At 39.9% G+C, this 19,549-nt stretch overlaps 1 protein-coding gene across 1 annotated transcript; it reads left to right on the forward strand.

Moving 5' to 3' along the window:
- Window positions 1–373: 373 nt before the first annotated feature.
- LOC100455106 (baculoviral IAP repeat-containing protein 8-like) lies at window positions 374–13,310 on the forward strand. The gene is given in 2 exon segments (XM_054546702.2): window positions 374–378; window positions 2,971–13,310. Coding segments are annotated over 2 exon segments (936 nt in total). The 3' UTR covers window positions 3,902–13,310.
- Window positions 13,311–19,549: the final 6,239 nt, after the last annotated feature.

Genomic DNA, 19,549 nt, shown 5'->3' on the forward strand with positions numbered 1-19,549 from the left:
CTATCTGACTTGATCAAATCCAAAGGAAAGTTCCAAATTATGGGGAATGAGGCCTCTGAAGTGGCTAAATTCCCACCCTCCCACACACACAAACGTGGTATGGTGGGGGAAAAAAGGGCCAGCAAAAGAAAAAAAGAAAAAGGAAAAGATGTTTGATTTTGACCACCAAACAGGCTTTATTTGCATAACAAGGCCACCTTTTTGCTAGCCAGGCCAAACTGAAAGAGCAGTGGCTGTCGCTCCATGCTGTAGTTCCATAGCTAAGGTTCTGCCTTTTATCCCACCACGACAGCCTGGGTTTGGTTCCTAAATCAAGCCTTTTCTGGTTTGATACTTGGTGATGCTGAAATAGCAGCAATTTGTCCTAGCTGAAATGTCGTAACAAGATTTTAAAAGATTTATTTTAAAGGACCTCAATGGTTAAAAGTCAGCTTAATTAAAAGCTAACATCCAAGATGTGTTCGTGTGTATGTATGTGTGTTTGTATTTAAATGGCCCTCATGTTTTTTTTTTTTTCTTTCCTAGGAGCTTGTCTTTTTTTTGAGCAAAAGTTTTTTTCTTCTCTATTGACTGGATTCTGTTTTCTTCATTTACTTCTGCTGTCTCTCCTTTCTCTTGCACCGTCTGCTGCATGAGAGACCTAAAATAGTTTATAATAGCCTGGGGTTCCTTAAAGAAAATGGAGAAGGTGCCAGGCTCCCTTTTGGGGAGAAACTTCTATTTTTCCTTATGGAATCCCTAAGTGTAAACAGACAAGTTCATTTCAGCTCTTAAACTGCTTGCATTTGTATTGTGTTACCTGATTTTTTTGACTATTGTATTTTTGACTAGCTATTGCAACAGAAGGGGTTTTCAAGGAAGACTGTAGTTTAGACATGTAGAAATGTCTTTAAAAAAAAAAAACTTTTTTTTAAGTGCACTGTAAAAGCATCATATGGTCTAGCCTCCTAATAATTTTCCCTTTTTGGAGACCAGGATTCAGGGTGGGCTCTGCCCAGAGCTCAGAGATCCAGTTAAAGGAGAGGTAGTCTTGGCTGGTCGTAGAGGCTCACGCCTGTAATCCCAGCACTTTGGGAAGCCGAGGTGGGCGGATCACGAGGTCAAGAGATGGAGACCATCCTGGCCAACATGGTGAAACCCTGCCTCTACTAAAAATACAAAAATTAGCTGGGTGTGGTGGCACGCGCCTGTAGTCCCAGACACTTGGGAGGCTGAGGAAAGAGGAGAATCGTTTGAACCCGGGAGGCGGAGGTTGCAGTGAGCCGAGATGGCGCCACTGCACTACAGCCTGGTGACAGAGTGAGACTCCGTCTCAAAAAAAAAAAAAAAAAAGATAGGTAGTCTCGGTGTTGTTGTACCTGAGCAAGTTAGAGAAACGCCACACTTTCAGACGAATTTAAGAGTCCTTTATTAGCCGGCGACCGAGAGACGGCTAACGCTCGAAATTCTCTCGGCCCCTTGGAAGGGGCTTGATTTTCCTTTATGCTTTGGTTTAGGAAGGGGAGGGGAGCTCAGCTGCAACAATTCTACAGAAGTAAAAACATGCAAAAAAATTAAAAAGACAAATGGTTACAGGGAAACAGTTTCAGGTGCAGGGGCTCTAAATCTATCATAAGATGTTAGGTATGGGGGCTCTGCCGGACACAAACTCAAGGCTTTATGGTGTTATCTCTTGAGCGAAATCCTGGGTACTTTGTACATTGCTTGCTTCAGTACCTTATCAGTTAATTGGACTCTTTGATATGTTGAGAGTCAGCGTACACAAGTTAACTCCTTGAGGAAGGGGGTGGATAAGGAGTCCTTGATGTCTTGTAAATGAAGGAGCGAAATGGAGTTCCTTTGGCTTTCTCAGCTAAGGGAGAGATTATTCATGTGGAAACAAGGCTAGGTGATTAAGGGAGAAAGGGAGAGTCTAAAAACAAGGTTAGGTATTACAACGTAAATAAAATTGGTCTCCTTATACAGTCCTATGGTAGATTTCTTTCTTTTTTTAAATTTTTTTTTGAGAGGGAGTCTCGCTCGCCCAGGCTGGAGTGCAGTGGCGCGATCTAGGCTCACTGCAACCTCCGCCTCCTGGGTTCACGCCATTCTCCTGCCTCAGCCTCCCTAGTAGCTGGGACTACAGGCGCCCGCTACCACACCCGGCTAATTTTTTTTTTTTTTTTTCTATTTTCAGTAGAGACGGGGTTTCACCGTGTTAGCCAGGATGGTCTCGATCTCCTGACCTCGTGATCCGCCCGCCTCGGCCATCCAAAGTGCTGGGATTACAGGCGTGAGCCACGGCGCCTGGCCCCTATGGTAGATTTCTATAATTTTATGGTTGATTTGGCATCCATCCCTAATCTCCCTCTAGCACCACCAGACTTTTTCTCTCTGTACCTTGAGATGTAAATTTTGCTATCTGAATTTTCGTCTAAGAGTTGCTTCCTTTAATAGGCAGATTTAGGGCTATTTAGCTGACAACTGCCAAAGTAGTGAAACAAGTTATCAAGAACTTGAAAGTCTAAGGTAGGAAAAAAATAAAAGTCTTTATGAATCTATAAGATGTACTTCTATTGGCATGCCTAATACATCTCTGTATTTATGTGTTGTGTACACAGTTTATCACTACTGAAAATATATAGAGGAGCGCGAATTAATTGGCTTAAGACAATAAAAGCACTTGAATCAAATACCTTATCAGGAAAAAGGAAAAGAGAAGTCAAATGCTTTTTCAGGTTTATATAACTTAGGTAAAATCTTTAATAAATAAGCTAGCTTTAAAATTATTTGGAATGTCTTAAGAATTGCCAAGAGGTTCTGGGTTACAGAACCAGTGGGGGTGCAGTGGGGTGAGGGTTGGTGGGGTGGGGGGTGGTTCGAAGGCTTCGTTTTTTCTTGCTGCCGCCCCCTTCTGGCTTGGGGAAGTGGCAGGACCTTGGCAGCACCCCGAGCTGGCATGGCACTAATGGAGGGATGGCACTAATGTAGGGATGCCAGACCCAAGTGGCTAAGGCCTGGCTGCAGAGCCAAGTTGGCATTTCCAGATTGGGGCTCAGGCCGCACCCTCTCCAGGACCCTCCCCTTGTACCGAGCAGATTGTCGCGGGCAGTTTGGGCCAGCTGTCCTGGCGTGGAATTTCCCAAATTCAACAAATCCTCCAAGAAATCCATCCATCCATCCATCCATCCATCCATCCATCCATCCATCTGTGGCAGATTATGAAGCATGGATCATTACTTTTGGGATGTGGATATATTCAGTTAACAAGGAGCAGCTTGCAAGAGCTGGATTTTATGCTTTAGGTGAAGGTAATAAAGTAAAGTGCTTTCACTGTGGAGGGGGGCTAACTGATTGGAAGCCCAACGAAGACCCTTGGGAACAACATGATAAATGGCATCCAGGGTGTAAATATCTTTTAGAACAGAAGACACGAAAATATATAAACAATATTCATTTATCCCATTCACTTGAGGAGTGTCTGGTAAGAACTGCTGAAAAAACACCATCACTAACTAGAAAAATTGATACCATCTTCCATAATCCTATGGTACAAGAAGCTATATGAATGGGGTTCAGTTTCAAGGACATTAAGAAAATAATGGAGGAAAAAATTCAGACATCTGGGACCAACTATAAATCACTTGAGGTTCTGATTGCAGATCCAGTGAAGGCTCAGAAAGACAGTACACAAGACGAATCAAGTCAGACTTCAGTGCAGAAAGAGATTAGTAGTACTGAAGAGCAGTTAAGACACCTGCAAGAGGAGAAGCTTTGCAAAATCTGTATGGGTAGAAATATTGCTGTCGTTTTTATTCCTTATGGACATCCAGTCACTCATAAACAATGTGCTGAAGTGGTTGACAAATGCCTCAAGTGGTATGCAGTCACTACTTTCAAGCAAAAAAATTTTATGTCTTAATCTAACACTATAGTAGGCATGTTATGTTCTTATTACCCTGATTGCATGTGTGATGTGAACTGACTTTAAGTAATCAGGATTGAATTCCATTAGCATTTGCTACCAAGTAGGAAAAAAAATGTAAATGGCAGTGTTTTAGTTGGCACTATAATCTTTGAATTTCTGGATTTTTCAGTTATTAGCTGTCTTATTTATCCAATTTTTTTTTACTGTTATTTAATTGAAACCCTAGACTAAGAAGCATCATATTATAACTGATCACAATGTGTATTCATAGTATATTGACTTAATTTCTAAGTGTAAGTGAATTAATCATCTGAATTTTTTATTCTTTTCAGATAGGCTTAACAAATAGAACATTCTGTATATAAATGTGGAGATTAGAGTTAATCTTTCCAATCACCTAATTCGTTTTGTGTGAAAAAGGAATGAACTGTTCCATGCTGATGGAAAGATAGAGATTATTTTTAGAGGTTTGTTGTTGTGTTTTGGGGTTCTGTCTGTTTTCTTTTAAAATTGTAAATATGTACTTGTGTGAATGATTTTTTAAAGTGATTTTACCATTTTTGGAAGGGTATTTAATGATAGAATATCATCGAGCCAACATGCACTGACATAGAAAGATGTCAAAGATACATTAAGTGTAAAATGCAAGAGGGAAAACACTATGTACAGTCTGAGCCAAATCAAAGCATGTATATTTTTTACACGTGTAGAACAAAAGGTTTGGAAAGATATACACCAAATTATTAAATGTGGTTTCACTTGAGGGGGTGGGGGGATGGGCCCCAGAGGGGTTTTTATAGGGGCCTTTCACTTTGTATTTTTTTCATTTTGTTCTGTTTGAAATTTTGTTTTTTCTTTTTAAATGGAGTTTCACTCTTGTCGCCTAGGCTACAGGGTAGTGGTGTGAACTCAGCTCACTGCAACCTCCGCCTCCCGGGTTCAAGTGATTCTCCTGCCTCAGCCTCCCATGCCTCCTGTGTAGCTGGGATTACAGGCACCCATCACCATGCCTGGCTAATTTTTGTACTTTCAGTAGAGATGGGGTTTCACCATGTTGGCCAGGCTGGTCTGTAATTCCTGACCTCAAGTGATCCACCCACCTTGGCCTCCCAAAGTGCTGGGATTTCAGGTGTGAGCCACCACGCCCAGCCCTGTTTAAATTTTTATAAGTATGTATTACTTTTGTAATCAAAATTATTAGAAAGCATTTTACTGATTTAAAAGCTTAGACATGTTCAAATGCCTGCATAACTACTTAACACTCAGCTTTAGTTTTTCTAATCCAAGAAGGCTGGGCAGTTAATCTTTTTGGTGCCAATATGAAATTTAAATGGTTTTATGTTTTTCCTGTGTTGTGGATGAAAAATATTTCTGAGTGGTGGTTTTTTGACAGGTAGACCATGTCTTGTCTTGTTTCAAAATAACTATTTCTGATTTTGTAAAATGAAATATACAATATGTCACAGATCTTCCAATTAATTAGTAAGGGTTTATCCTTAATCCTTGCTAGTTTAAGCTTGCATAAGTCACTTTACTAAAAGATCTTTGTTAACCTAGTATTTTAAACATCTGTCAGCTTATGTAGGTAAAAGTAGAAGCATGTTTGTATACTGCTTGTAGTTATAGTGACAGCTTTCCATGTTGAGGTTCTCATATCACCTTGTATCTTAAAGTTTCATGTGAGTTTTTACCATTAGGATGATTAAGATGTATATAGGACAAAATATTAAGTCTTTCCTTTACCTAAGTTTGCTTTCTTGACTAGTAATAGTAGTAGATATTTCTGTAATAAATGTTCTCTCAAGATCCTTAAAATCTCTTGGAAATTGTAAAAATATTGGAAAGAGAAGAAGGACAGTTTTTAAAATATATATATATATTTTTTGAGATAGAGTCTTGCTCTGTCATCCAGGCTGGAGTGCAGTGGTGCAAACTCAGTTCACCACAACCTCTGCTTCCTGGGTTCAAGCGATTCTTCTGCCTCAGCCTCCTGAGTAGCTGGGACTATAGGCGCACGCCACCACACCCAGCTAATTTTTGTATTTTTAGTTGAGACGAGGTTTCACTATGTTGGCTAGGCTGGTCTCCAACTCCTGACCTTGTGATCTGCCCGCCTCGGCCTCCCGAAGTGCTGGGATTACAGGTGTGAGCCACCGCACCTGGCCAGTTTTTTAAACATATTTTTAAAAACACTTGAATAAGAGTCAGTGTAAACTAGAAGTTTAAAAATGCTTCACAGAATGCCCAGGGTTTACATTACAAGATTCTCACAACAAACCTATTGTAAAGGCGAGTGAGGCATGTTATTACAGAGAAAAGTTTGGGAGCAAAACTGTAAAAAATTATATTTTTGCTGTATTTTCTAAGAGAAAGAGTATTGTTATGTTCTCCTAACCTCTGTTGATTACTACTTTAAGTGATGTTCATTTAAAACATTGCAAATTTAAATAAGAGTTTTAAAAATTAAGTAATGACTGCCCTGAAACAAAATCATTCCTAGCATACATTTTTGTTTGGATTTATTAATCAAGCAATTTTATACTTATCCCTGTCAAATACTATAAGGTGTCAAAATTTGGCATAGGGGTTACAAAACTATAAACCCAGCCCAAAACAGAATGATCTTTGCTTGTTTAATCTTTGATAAATAAGACATTAATATTGGTTTAATGAAAATAGCTACATCTTGCATTATTTAGTAAAATTACCATAACTTCTAGCTTTGTGGCTTTAGGCAGTCTAGTCCACAGGCAAGAAGGAGGTTTGTTTTGGAAAAGGACTGTTATCATCTTTGTTTCAAAGCTAAACTATAAACTAAGTTCCTCCCAAAGTTAGTTCAGCCTATGCCCAGGAATGAACAAGGACAGCTTGGAGGTTAGAAGCAAAATGGAGTCAGCTAGGTCAGATCTTTTTCACTGTCTCAGTGATGGCAGTTTCCTAACTTTAAGTGATGGCTATCACAGTTTTCATAAATAATCTAGATAAACAGTTAAAATAAAATAATTAGGTAAATGTAATGGGATAAATATTCGTAGACAAACTCGTCATAATTTAGAATCTAAAGTTAAATTAAATAATAAGTATTTCATTATTTGGGTATTTTCCAAGCAAAACATATTGTAGGAAACCATTCTTTCTAAAAAAGAAAGTGTCCTTTTAAAAAGATGAATAATTTTTGTCTACTTCAAAGTTTATTGAAAAGTTATGTATAAAACAAGGTAAAAGGAACAAGGAAATAAGGGAAATGTAAGGAAAGTTATAGAAATAGAGTGGTATTTTTTGGTAAGAAAGCTTAAGGCGAAATAATTTTAGGTAAGAAAGAATCTTGTATGATAAATTTTTTGCTAGAATAAAGTGACTGGCTAAGAATGGGATGTTTAAAGCTGTTTATGACAAACCCACAGCCAATATCATACTGAATGGGCAAAAGCTGGAAGCATTCCCTTTGAGAACTGGCACAAGACAAGGATGTCCTCTCTCACCACTCCTATTCAACATAGTATCGGAAGTTCTGGCCAGGGCAATCAAGCAAGAGAAAGAAATAAAGGGTATTCAAATAGGAAGAGAGGAAGTCAAATTGCCTCTGTTTGCAGATGCATGATTGTGTATTTAGAAAACCCCATCATCTCAGCCCAAAAACTCCTTAAGCTGATAAGCAACTTCAGCAAAGTCTCAGGATACAAAATCAATGTGCAAAAATCACAGGCATTCCTATACACCAATAATAGACTAACAGAGAGCCAAATCATGAGTGAACTCCCATTCACAATTGCTACAAAGAGAATAAAATACCTGGGAATACAACTTCCAATGGATGTGAAAGACCTCTTCAGGGAGAACTGCAAACCACTGCTCAAGGAAATAAGAGAGGAAACAAACAAATGGAAAAACATTCCATGCTCATGGATAGGAAGAATCAATATCGTGAAAATGGCCATACTGCCCAAGTAATTTATAGATTCAGTGCTATCCCTATCAAGCTACCATTGACTTTCTTCACAGAATTAGAAAAAACTAATAGCCAAGACAATCCTAAGCAAAAAGAACAAAGCTGGAGACATCATGCTACCTGACTTCAAACTATACTACAAGGCTGCAGTAACCAAAACAGCATGGTACTGGTACCAAAACAGATATATAGACCAAAAGAACAGAACAAAGGCCTCAGATATAACACCACACATCTACACCCATCTGATCTTTGACAAACCTAACAAAAATAAGCAATGGGGAAATAATTCTCTATTTAATAAATGATGTTGGGAAAACTGGTTAGCTATATGCTGAAAACTGAAACTGGACCCCTTCCTTACAACTTATACAAAAATTAACTCAAGATGGATTAAAGATTTAAACATGGCTGGGCATGGTGGCTCACGCCTGTAATCCCAGCACTTTGGGAGGCCGAGATTGGTGGATCATGAGGTCAGGAGATGGAGACCATCCTGGCTAACACGGTGAAACCCTGTCTCTACTAAAAAATACAAAAAAATTGCTGGGTATGGTGGTGGGTGCCTGTAGTCCCAGCTACTTGGGAGGCTGAGGCAGAAGAATGGCGTGAAACCAGGAGGTGGAGCTTGCAGTGAGCAGAGATCATGCCACTGCATTCCAGCCTGGGCAACAGAGTGAGACTCCATCTCAAAAAAAAAAAAAAAAAAAAAAAGGATTTAAACATAAGACCTAAAACCATAAAAACCCTAGAAGAAAACCTAGGCAATACCATTCAGTACAAAGGCATGAGCAAAGCCTTCATGATTAAAACACCAAAAGCAATTGCAACAAAAGCCAATTGACAAATGGGATCTAATTAAACTAAAGAGCTTCTGCACAGCAAAAGAAACTATTGTCAGAGTGAACAGGCAACCTACAGAATCGGAGAAAATTTTTTCAATCTATCCATCTGACAAAGGGCTAATATCCAGAATCTACAAGGAATTTAAACAAATTTGCAAGAAAAAAAAACAACCCCATCAAAAAGTGGGCAAAAGATATGAACAGACGCTTCTCAAAAGAAGACATTTATGTGGTCAACAAACATATGAAAAAAAGCTCATCATCACTGGTCATTAGAGAAATGCAAATTGAAACCACAATGAGATACCATCTCATGCCAGTTAGAATGGCGATTATTAAAAAGTCAGGAAACAACAGATGCTGGAGAGGATGTGGAGAAATAGGAATGCTTTTACACTGTTGGTGGGAGTGCCAATTAGTTCAACCACTGTGGAAGACAGTGTGGAAATTCCTCAAGGATCTGGAACCAGAAATACCATTTGACCCAGCAATCCCATTACTGGGTATATACCCAAAGGATTAGAAATCATTCTACTATAAAGACACATGCACATGTATGTTTATTGCGGCACTATTCACAATAGCAAAGACTTGGAACCAACCCTAATGCCCACCAATGATAGACTGGGTAAAAAAATGTGGCACGTATACACCATGGAATACTATGCAGCCATAAAAAAGAATGAGTTCATGTCCTTTGCAGGGACATGGACGAAGCTGGGAGCCATCATTCTCAGCAAACTAACACGGGAACAGAAAACCAAACACTGCATGTTCTCACTCATAAGTGGGAGTTGAACAATGAGAACACATGGACACAGGGAGGGGAATGTCACACACCAGGGCCTGTCAGGAGGTGGGGGGCAAGGGGAGGGATAACATTAGGAAAAATACCTAATATAGATGACGGGTTAATGGGTGCAGCAAACCACCATGGCACATGCACACCTATGTAATAAACCTGCATGTTCTTCACATGTATCCCAGAACTTAAAGTAAAATTAAAAAAAAAAAAAAAAAGAAAGAAAAGGATGTTTACGACAAACCAGAAAGTCCAAGCATGTCCTGAATAGTCTGTGTAAGTCACAATAAGAGGATTTATTTTAAAAAACTTATATATGATCAAGTTGTCTATAATTAAAGGGAAATTATAATGGTCTTTCTAGAGATTGGGTTGATGTTAAAAAACTACTTACACATTAAAAAATTGGTTAGAACAAGGAAATTTTCTTACGGGTTGATTCACTCTTAATAAATTGTAAAAGACTTAAGAATTGTTTTTAACCCAAAGTTCAGCTTTTACTGCATCTCGCTGTTTTAGGTTTTCTCTCCCCTTTAAAGGGTGGGAAATAGTAATGCCCTCCTTCAACTCCCTTCAGCTCATATACGTTTTTTTCCCTCAGATTCTGTTTGTTGTGTCCTGATGCTAACAATGTTTTCTTAAAAGTCTAAAGGAAAAGTTTTCTTCCAACATAATATTCTGTGCATTGCAGAAGGTCTTTTCTTTTGCCTTTTGGTAACTGGCTTAACAGATTTTATGTTTTATTGAAATAATTTCTATGCCATTATTATTAAGTTTTGGTTTGCTTAGAAAACACTGAGATTAATAAAATTTTTTAAAAATTATGATTATTACATCTATATATCTTTATGTATGTGCTTTTAAAGTCCCTGTGACATTGAGTTATAGGGCTTGACTCCTGGGACTTAAAAGGACAAGTCCTGCTAAATCTTAAATACTGACAGCAATTAAAGGCTCATCTTCAGGACTGCTGAAGATGACAATCAAAATAAACTGCGTTCTTGAAACACAGAGCCAGAAATTAAAGCTATTCAACTCAAGGCCCAGGGACTATAGTGGAAGAGATGGGTGTGTGAGATTGTAAAGGCCAATTTTGAGAGATAAAATAAGTTCAATTTCTTTATAAATTAATCATAATCATTAATGTCAGAGCCACACTGATGCAAGATCAGCATATGGGTCCTGTGTCAGATTAACAAGGTTTTCTTGAAGCATTAACCTACTCCCTAATAAAGGTTATAGAGGTTATAAAAGGCTACTGGAAGTTATAGCTATGGTCAAGATAAAAATTTCATAGATTGTTAATACAATTTTGGAAAACATTTAATTGGCTTCATGCTATTTTTATTAGGGCTTATTGTTTGGAAAATTAAGTCTCCTCTCTCAAAGAATGAAGGCTTTCACCTTTTTTTTTTTTAAAAAAAAATCCTTGAGTTATCACTTTGGTCAAATGAATGACTTATTTTACAATGACCTTTCATCAAGTGTTTTAAACCTTTCAAGTTTGACAAACTTTCCAAAATCAAACTACAAATTATGTCTTTTTCTGACCTAATGAATCTTTTAAGATACTAGGTTCCCTAAAGTCCAAAAAAAAAAAAAAATAATAACATAATGTGGCTTATTTGGTATAAAAATTTTACAGGAAGCATTGTCAAATATGAAATAGTGTTTGGTTTTGTTTGGGCTGTATTTGTATAAATATGTTATTGGTATATGTTCCAAAATTATGGGAAACTCCTATAATTCTGATATGACTTGGTGTACATTATCAGTAATAATTATAATTGTTATGGTAAATTATTGTGTGCCATGGAGGTAACAAATTTCCTCATCAAGTGTGTCTTTGACTGTGGTTGCCCTAAAACTTTTTGTCATCCACAGACAATTGTTGTCTCGCTTTGGTCCTCTTTAGAAGGTGGTTTTATAATCAGCTATAAAACTCTAATGGGTGCTCTTGAATGCAGGCTTACTGATAGCTTTGGAGACTGTGACATCAGAATAGGGGAAAAACTTTCAGGATTCATGGAGTGCTGAAATATTCATGAATATCAAGCAGAACAGGAATTAACTTCATAGATGGAACTAACAGAATGCTGAAGTAATCTTTTTGACTTTTTTTCTTAAAACGTTGATCCTTCGTTTTGTTTTCAGAGTCAAGGAAATTTTTCTGTTGAGCTATTGACAGCTCTTAACAATTAAGTATACTCCTGTGAACACAATTTGGAGCATATTTGTTTCTCTCTATATATACTTGGAAACAACTTGTGAATATTCTTAACTTATGGAAATATAGTTATTTACATAAGTACAATAAGAATCTGTTTTCATTTGTAACAGAACACAGTTGGACAAACTGGTTATTTTACCAAGGCTTTGACTGCAATGCTGTCTTTACTTTAAAGAATCAAACTTGACCTATGGAGCCAATAAAAGCCCCTTAGGAAAACTGGCCTCATATCTTGTCTGCCCAGTCCCCATACAGGGTTCCTGACCTGTGGTAATTAAAGAATGTCACTCTGACAGGCCCAGGAGCCCAAAGTTTATCTTGGAACCTCAAGATAAGAGGAATTCACCCAACTCATAGGTATTTTGATGGTACAAATCCATGGCTGGGCTCAGCTTTACAGAAGTCTTATCTGAGATTCCTTCTGTGGAACAAAGTTACATTAAAGCCAATTTAAAAGTCCATGAAAAACTAGTTATTCTTGCTGCATTGTATACAAATAAACAGGTCAAGTATAATAAAGCAAATCAGTCCTACCATGATTTGTCTAGTAAAAATGGAAAACTGGAGAGAGAAAAATTATGTTTCATAAAACTACAGTACATTTGTTGGTAGATTCTAGTCTTGCTTAATGTTTTTCAATTTTTATTATTTTCTACAGTTTGGACTGAATTCTAATTTTTCTTGGCTATAGGTCTTTAAAATAATGTTTTCAATTTTTTTTTCTTTTTTTCCACCCCAAGTTTTCCTAATTGAGAGTCACTGAAAACTAAGCTATGCTTTTGTAAAGCCCTGCAAACTGAAGCTAGACAACTTAAACTTCAGAAGAAAATAATGGCAACCTATTTACATACATAAGCCACTTTCATATGTGCCTACTGATGTATAGACTTCAGAGGAATGTGGCCTATATCAATTTTACAGATTGTTCTTTTGTTTGTTGTTGTTTTCCTCCCTTTCTCCCCCTATTTTCTCTTCATAGGACATGAAACTTCACAACCTGCTAAAAATGAACTTTCCTAATAACTCAGAACCTACCTGTCTAGGAATAAACCATCCTAGTCTTGAGCAATCAGATGAAACCTGGGACCAGAGACTCATTTTCTTCTAAAATGCTTTCTCTAAAAGATTTTAAAAAAGAAAAAGGGGGAAATGTGAAAGGAAAATGAATCTTGGGGCCTCCAAATCAAAAAGCTAAAGGAAAAAGTCAAGCTGGGAACTTCTTAGGGCAAACCTGCCTGTTTTTCTATTCAAAGTCATCCCTTTGCTCACTGAGATAAACGCACATCTGATTGCCTCCTTTGGAAAGGATAATCAGAAACTCAAAGAATGCAACTGTTTGTCTCTCACCTATCTGTGACATGGAAGCCCCCTCCCTGCTTCAAGTTGTCCTGCCTTTCTAGGCAGAACCAGTCTACATCTTACATATATTGATTGATGACTCATATCTCCCTAAAATATATAAAACCAAGCTGTGCTCTGACCACTTTGGGCACATGTGGTCAGGACCTCCTGATGCTCTTGTCATGAGTGGGTGGGTGTTCTCAACCTTGGCAAAATAAACTTTCTAAATTAACTGAGACCTGGGTCAGGTTTTTGGGGTTCACAGCAACAATTTAAAAAACTCACCATTGACCTGAAATCTTGACCTTACGCTGTTCCTCACACTCAGCCATGAAAATAGACACCATCCTATGAGCTCCCTCAGCCATGTCCTGCCACACTTCCAACATGTGTCCCCATCCACCATCTGTTGTCTTATTGCCACATCCTACCCAGGTCCTGATCTCTGGACCCATTGTTGTATAATTAAGAATTTGGGGCTGGGCATGGTGGCTGTGGCTCACTCCTGTAATCTCAGCATTTTGGGAGGCTGTATTAGTCAGGATTCTCAAGAGGGATAGAACCAATAGGATATATATATATATATATATCTGATACATATTATATATACCTGTATATAATAGAATATTATATATCTGTATATAATATACAATAGGATATATATATATATCTGATACATATATATATCTGAGTTTATTAAGGAATATTGACTCACATGATCACAAGTTAAAGTCCCACAATTGGCTGTCTGCAAGCTGAGGAGCAAGGAAGCCAGTCTGAGTCCCCAAACCTCAAAAATAGGGAAGCCAACAGTGCAGTCTTCAATCTGTGGTTGAAGGTCCAAGAGTCCAAAAACTGAAGAACTTGGAGGCTGATGTTCGAGGGTAGGAAGCATTCGGCATGGGAGAAAGATGTAGGCTGGAAGACTAAGCCAGTCTAGTGTATCCATGTTCTTCTGCCTCCTTTTATTCTGACCGCACTGGCAGCTGATTAGATTGTGTTTACCTGGTTTGAGGGTGGGTCTCCCAGTCCACTGGGAAAGGGTGGACTTTCCCAGTCCACTGACTCAAATATAATCTCCTTTGGCAACACCCTCACAGACACACCCGAAAACAATACTTTGTATCCTTCAATCCAATCAAGTTGACTCTCAATATTAACCATCACAGAGGCCAGGGCAGAATGACTGCTTGAACCCAGGAGTTTGAGACCAACCTTGGCAACAAAGGGCGATCCCGTCCCTACCAAAAAAAAAAAAAAGTTTAAAAATCAGCCAGGATAATTAGCCATTTTCTGTGGTCCCAGATACTTGGAAGGTTAAGGTGGAAGGGTCACTTAAGCCTGGGAAGTTGAAGCTGCATTGAGCTGTGATCTGTCGTTGCACTCCAGCCTGGGCAACACAGCAAGACCCTGTCTCCAAAAAAAAAAAAAAAAAAAAAAAAAGAATTTGATCTATGTTCCAGGTTCCTGACACGGAGCTTCTGAAACTGTTGGAATTTTCTGAGTAATATAAGTGTCTTTGTTATGTTAATGAGCTAACTCATGGCAGGGCCTGTAGATAGCTTCAGGATGGGGTCTAGTCCCTGAAAAGACCAAGAAGGTAATTAGAGTTGGGGCTTTGAGCCACATGATATTAGCCAACCCTCCAGACCTCTAGGCAGAAGAGGGACACTGGAGATTGAGTTCAAGTACATGGCCAGTGATTTAATCAATGATACCTATGTAATGAATCCTCCCTAAAATCTCTGGACATTGGAGCTCAGAGGAACTTCCTGGTTGGTGAGCACTTGATGTGCTGGGAGGGTGATGCATCCTGATTCCTTGAAGGTAGGACGCAGAAGCTCTGTGTTTTTTACTAGTCCTCTCTCTATGTGTCTCCTCATTTGGCTGGTCCTTCTGATTTGTATCCTTTATAATAAAATTGTAATAATAACGATAGCATTTTCTTGAGTTCTATGAGTTGTTATACACAGTTATTGAATCTGATTGTGGGAATTTTTGAACTTATGGCAGTCATTCAAAAAATATGAGTGGCTTGGGGACCCCTGAAGTGTGCCTGGCATCTGACGTAGGAGCAGTCTTGTTGGGGACCATGCTCTTTAACTTGTAGAGTCTACACAAACTCTGGGTGGTTAGTGCTGGAATTGAATTGCGATACATCTGGCTGGGGTTTAAACAGAAGGCCCGTGTTCTCAGGGACCTTGCTCTTTTGTGCTCTGTCTCTGTCTCTCTCTCTGTCCCTGTCTCTATCTCTGTCTGTCTCTCCTTTAACTTTCTACTCTACTTGTTTCTCCTCACCAGACCCACTCAAGTCTTGCTTATCTAAAGCAAAACAAAATGGTGAAGGCAGTACCTCCTTCATTAGTATTCTCCTCACCTTCTGCTTTGTTTCTCTTGAAAGAGTGCCTTCACTTCCTTCTCCTTCCACTCATCAGCCCTCAACAATTTTGCTTCTTCCTACTACTTAATCAAAACTTCTTTCATAAAAGTTATTCTTATTCCCATAGTCAATGAATAATTCTGAGCTTAAAAAAAAATCCATGAGTTTCTCTGCAGCATTTCATACTATTTGACAATTTTCTTTCCTTCTTGAACTACAACCCCCTCCCACCCCAGTTTCTGTAATACTGCACTGGGATTCCTTTGTCTATTCCTCTCTCAGTCTTCCGTATAATATTCTTTTGTCTGCCCCTTCTAAACTGCACGTATTGTCCATTCCCTACCCTCCTCCTTGATTCCTAGTCCATGAATGTCTTACCATCCACCCAGATACCTGGGCGTGTCACCTTGAGTCTGTCTTCTCAGTCACTGCTCTAACCCCACATCTGATCACTCATTGTATTTGATTCCTTCTGCCTCCCACATGCCTTGTGTCTCTGTGCATTTACATCCTCTGCCTCTGTGATTGCCACAGTCCACACAAAAACAGGTTACCTCCTCAACAGTCGCTCTGCTTCAAGTTTTGTGACCCTCCTACCTGTTCTTCATCTCACAGTCAGGGTGATATTTCCAAAACAGATGCAATCATATAGAGCCTGAGCCCTGGCCCATGGCAGGTGCCAGTGACCTTTTACTGCATGCATGAGTGAATGTTATATCCCTGCTTAAAACCCCCAATAGTCTCCCACAGCTCTTTGCATCCAAGCTCTTTGACACAATTTCAGGTTCTCCTGACTTGGCCGTTGCACGCTCCTTTCACTGGCCTTGAATAGGTCATGCTTATCCTTCCTCTACCGGAAACACCCTCCTTCCCTTCATTTGGGTAACTGCAACTTATCCCTTAGATGTCAGCTTTCACAGGCTTTTTCCTGCCCCACCTGCTATATGGTTGCAGGTCACTTCCTGCTCCACCTATTGTATATTTATTACATTTTATTGCAATCGTTTGTAGTATGGATTTACACACCCACCATCAGTATCTCAGCAGCCACGTCAGTGCACACTTCTGGTAACACTTGGTGAGGTCAGACTTGTAAAGTGTTGACACTGTATTTGGTATAAAATGGTATCTTATTGTGGCTTAATTTTCACTTCTATAATTTTTAATGAGGTTGGGCATTTAAAAAAATGTTTCCTAGCCATTTGTATTTACTCTTAAAAAATCTATGTTAGAAAACTGAGAGAATGTATTTATTCTTTTATGAAATGTATATACTTTTTCCTGCTGGGCTATTTTTTTTCTTATTTATTTGTAGGAGTTTTTGTTTTTGTTTTTGTTTTTTTGACAGAGTCTTACTCTGTCATCGAGGCTTACAGTGACATGAGCTCGGCTCACTGCAACTTCTGTTTTCTGGGCTCAAGTGATTCTCCTGCCTCAGTTTCCTGAGTAGCTGGGATTACAGGTGCCCGCCACCATGCCTGGCTAATTTTTGTATTTTTAGTAGAGACGGGGTTTTTGCCATGTTGGCCAGGCTGGTCTTGAACTCCTGACCTCATGTGATCCGCTGGCCTCCCAAAGTGCTGAGATTCCAGCGTGAGCCACCACACGTGGCCGGGAGTTCTTTATATATTCTGAAAACTAATCCTTTGTGAGACATAAGTGTTGTAAATATTGTATCCCAGTTTGTGGCATGTATTTTTAATTTTTAATGGTGTCTCTCAATGAAAAAAGCTTAACATTTAAATGAGGTCAAATTGATCACCTTTTTATTTATGGTTGATTCCTTTGGTGTCATGTGTAAGGAATGTTTTTCCTTCCTGTCCCGAAGTTGCAAAGATTTCTTGTGTATTTTGTCCTAAAAGTTTTAAAGTTTTGCTTTTCCCATCTGTGCACATTTCACATTTGCTACATCTCACTGACTGCTTCCTCTGCTGCAGAGCAAGCTCCGTGAGAGCAGGAGGCATGGGTCCTGCTTCTTGTTGGTCCCCAGAGCCTTATGTCATGACTAGGACCTGGCAGGGGACTAGTGAGTAGCTCCTGACTAACTGACTCAGTGAATGAATGATTGGATGATTGAACAAAGTGGTATGGGAGTTCAGAGCGAGCAAGAGATGCCTTAAAAAAGATGAAGAAGAAGATGGTATAGGGTAGTGGTTCTCAATTCTGGGTCCACAGTGGACTCACCTGGGGACCCTTAAAATGTACTGTGGAGGATCCCAGCCCAAGAGATTCTGTATGACTGGTCTAAGACGCGGTCTGGGCACCAGGTGATCCCAGTGTGCAGCCAGGCCTGAGGCCGCTGGATTTGGTGGTAAATGAGGGGGCTATCAAGGGTACAGATGTTGGTGCCAACAGGCTTGGGCTTGAATTTCAGCTTTGTCACTGACTTGCTGTGTCCTCCTGCACTCGTTGAGCCTGTTTTCTCACCTGAGAGATGGGTGTGATAACACCTACCTGCTGTAATTGTTGTGAGAGTTAGAGGAGATAAGCATGTTCCTGGAATGAAGTGTGTTCCTAATCCATCATAGGTTTTTTGTTTGTTTGTTTGTTTGTTTTTTCCTTTTCAAGAATGAGGTTGAGCCAGACTTTGACAGCTGGGTGGGAAGTGAACATGTGGTTATTGGGAGAGAAGGGCAGTTTATGTGAAGAGAATGTAATAATTAGAGAGTGGGCGTGGGAAGACATGCTGGGGAGAGTGAGCAGGCCGGTCAGCCCTGGTAGAGGGTGCAAGAGAGCAGTGGGGAATCTGCCAGGGAGACAGGTGGGCGACCAGGGTGCCAAGGGTGTGGCTTTTCCCGGGTTCCCATGGACACAGCCATCCTCCCAGATGCCCAGCCCAGCTGTGAGTGAGCAAGAGTTCTGGATTGTCTCTCTCACTCTGTCTTTTTCTCTCATTCCAGAAACAAAGCAGTGACTGATACTTAGGAGGAGGATCAGGTCAAGTTGGGAGAAACTTGCTTCTGCTCAGGGGAGCAGAAGCAAGAATGGAGGCCCCACCCATGCTGGAAGATGATGAAGGTTTTTGTTCAGGGAGGAGGAATATTGGGGATCTAAAGGGGCCTGGGAGTGGGGCAGGACCCTGCCTTAGGACAGGTAGAAACATTTTCTATAAAAAATGGGGTGGAGGTTGATGGTAGGACCAGGCATCTTTAGTTGGCTCCCCGGAGTGTCAAGCCCTTGAGATGGTCTTTAAAAGCCATGCAGTGGGGTTTGAATCTAGTGTTCAAGCTCATAGGTTATTAACATAATGACACTTGGAAACTATTTGGGAGAGCTCAAGTGAGTGGCCCGGAAGTTCTGTGTTGGTGCAGGAGGTGACTTAGGATGTGCTGCTCCAGACTCATATCTTTGACTGCACACCTGACACTTCATCTGGCTGTCCTGTAAGCACCTTCAGCTTAACATGTCCTACACAGAACTCTTGATACTCCCGTTCCTCCCCCAGTCCCTCAGTTCTTACCAAATGTTCTTCCAGTTACCCAATTGCTCAAGTAAAAAATCTAAGTCCTTCTCTTGGATTTCTGCCTGTTCCCTCAACATCCCACCTACCCATGAGTGTTCTGTGGGCCCTGCCTCTGAAATAAATCCTGCTTTTGTCTCCCAGTTCACTCCAGCGCCCATCCTGTGGCTGCACCCTCCTCCTTCCAAGCCCTCTCCCTTTCCTCCCTGGTGCTGCCTGTCATGTCAAGCATATGCATCAGTGCGACCAGGACATTTGAAATGCAACCAGTACAATTGGGTGCGGTTATGCCTACCAGTTTTTCTTCCTTAAACGTTTTATATTTATGTTTGAAAGCATGCCACCTTTCTTCACTTGCCAACTGACAGATTTATTAGTTGACAACATCCGCTGATAGCATCAGTAATAAGTTAATTGTTTTTGCACACGTAGTTTTAATTATTATCATTTATAGGAGTTATTCTTTGTAAAGGGTAACTGAGTTTTCCAAAACAAACAGAAATTTGGGGTGTGCCCATGGAGTGTGACGCATGAAATCAGATTCTTAGAAGGACCTCGGCAAGTCTCTGGGTTGCTGTTAATGAGCCTGGCTGGCTGCCAGGGGTGTGTCTGCCCTTGATGGGGCCACCACTGTT

The sequence above is a fragment of the Pongo abelii genome, chromosome 12 (genome assembly GCF_028885655.2).
Source record: "Pongo abelii isolate AG06213 chromosome 12, NHGRI_mPonAbe1-v2.0_pri, whole genome shotgun sequence".
NCBI classification, from domain to species: Eukaryota; Metazoa; Chordata; class Mammalia; order Primates; family Hominidae; genus Pongo; species Pongo abelii.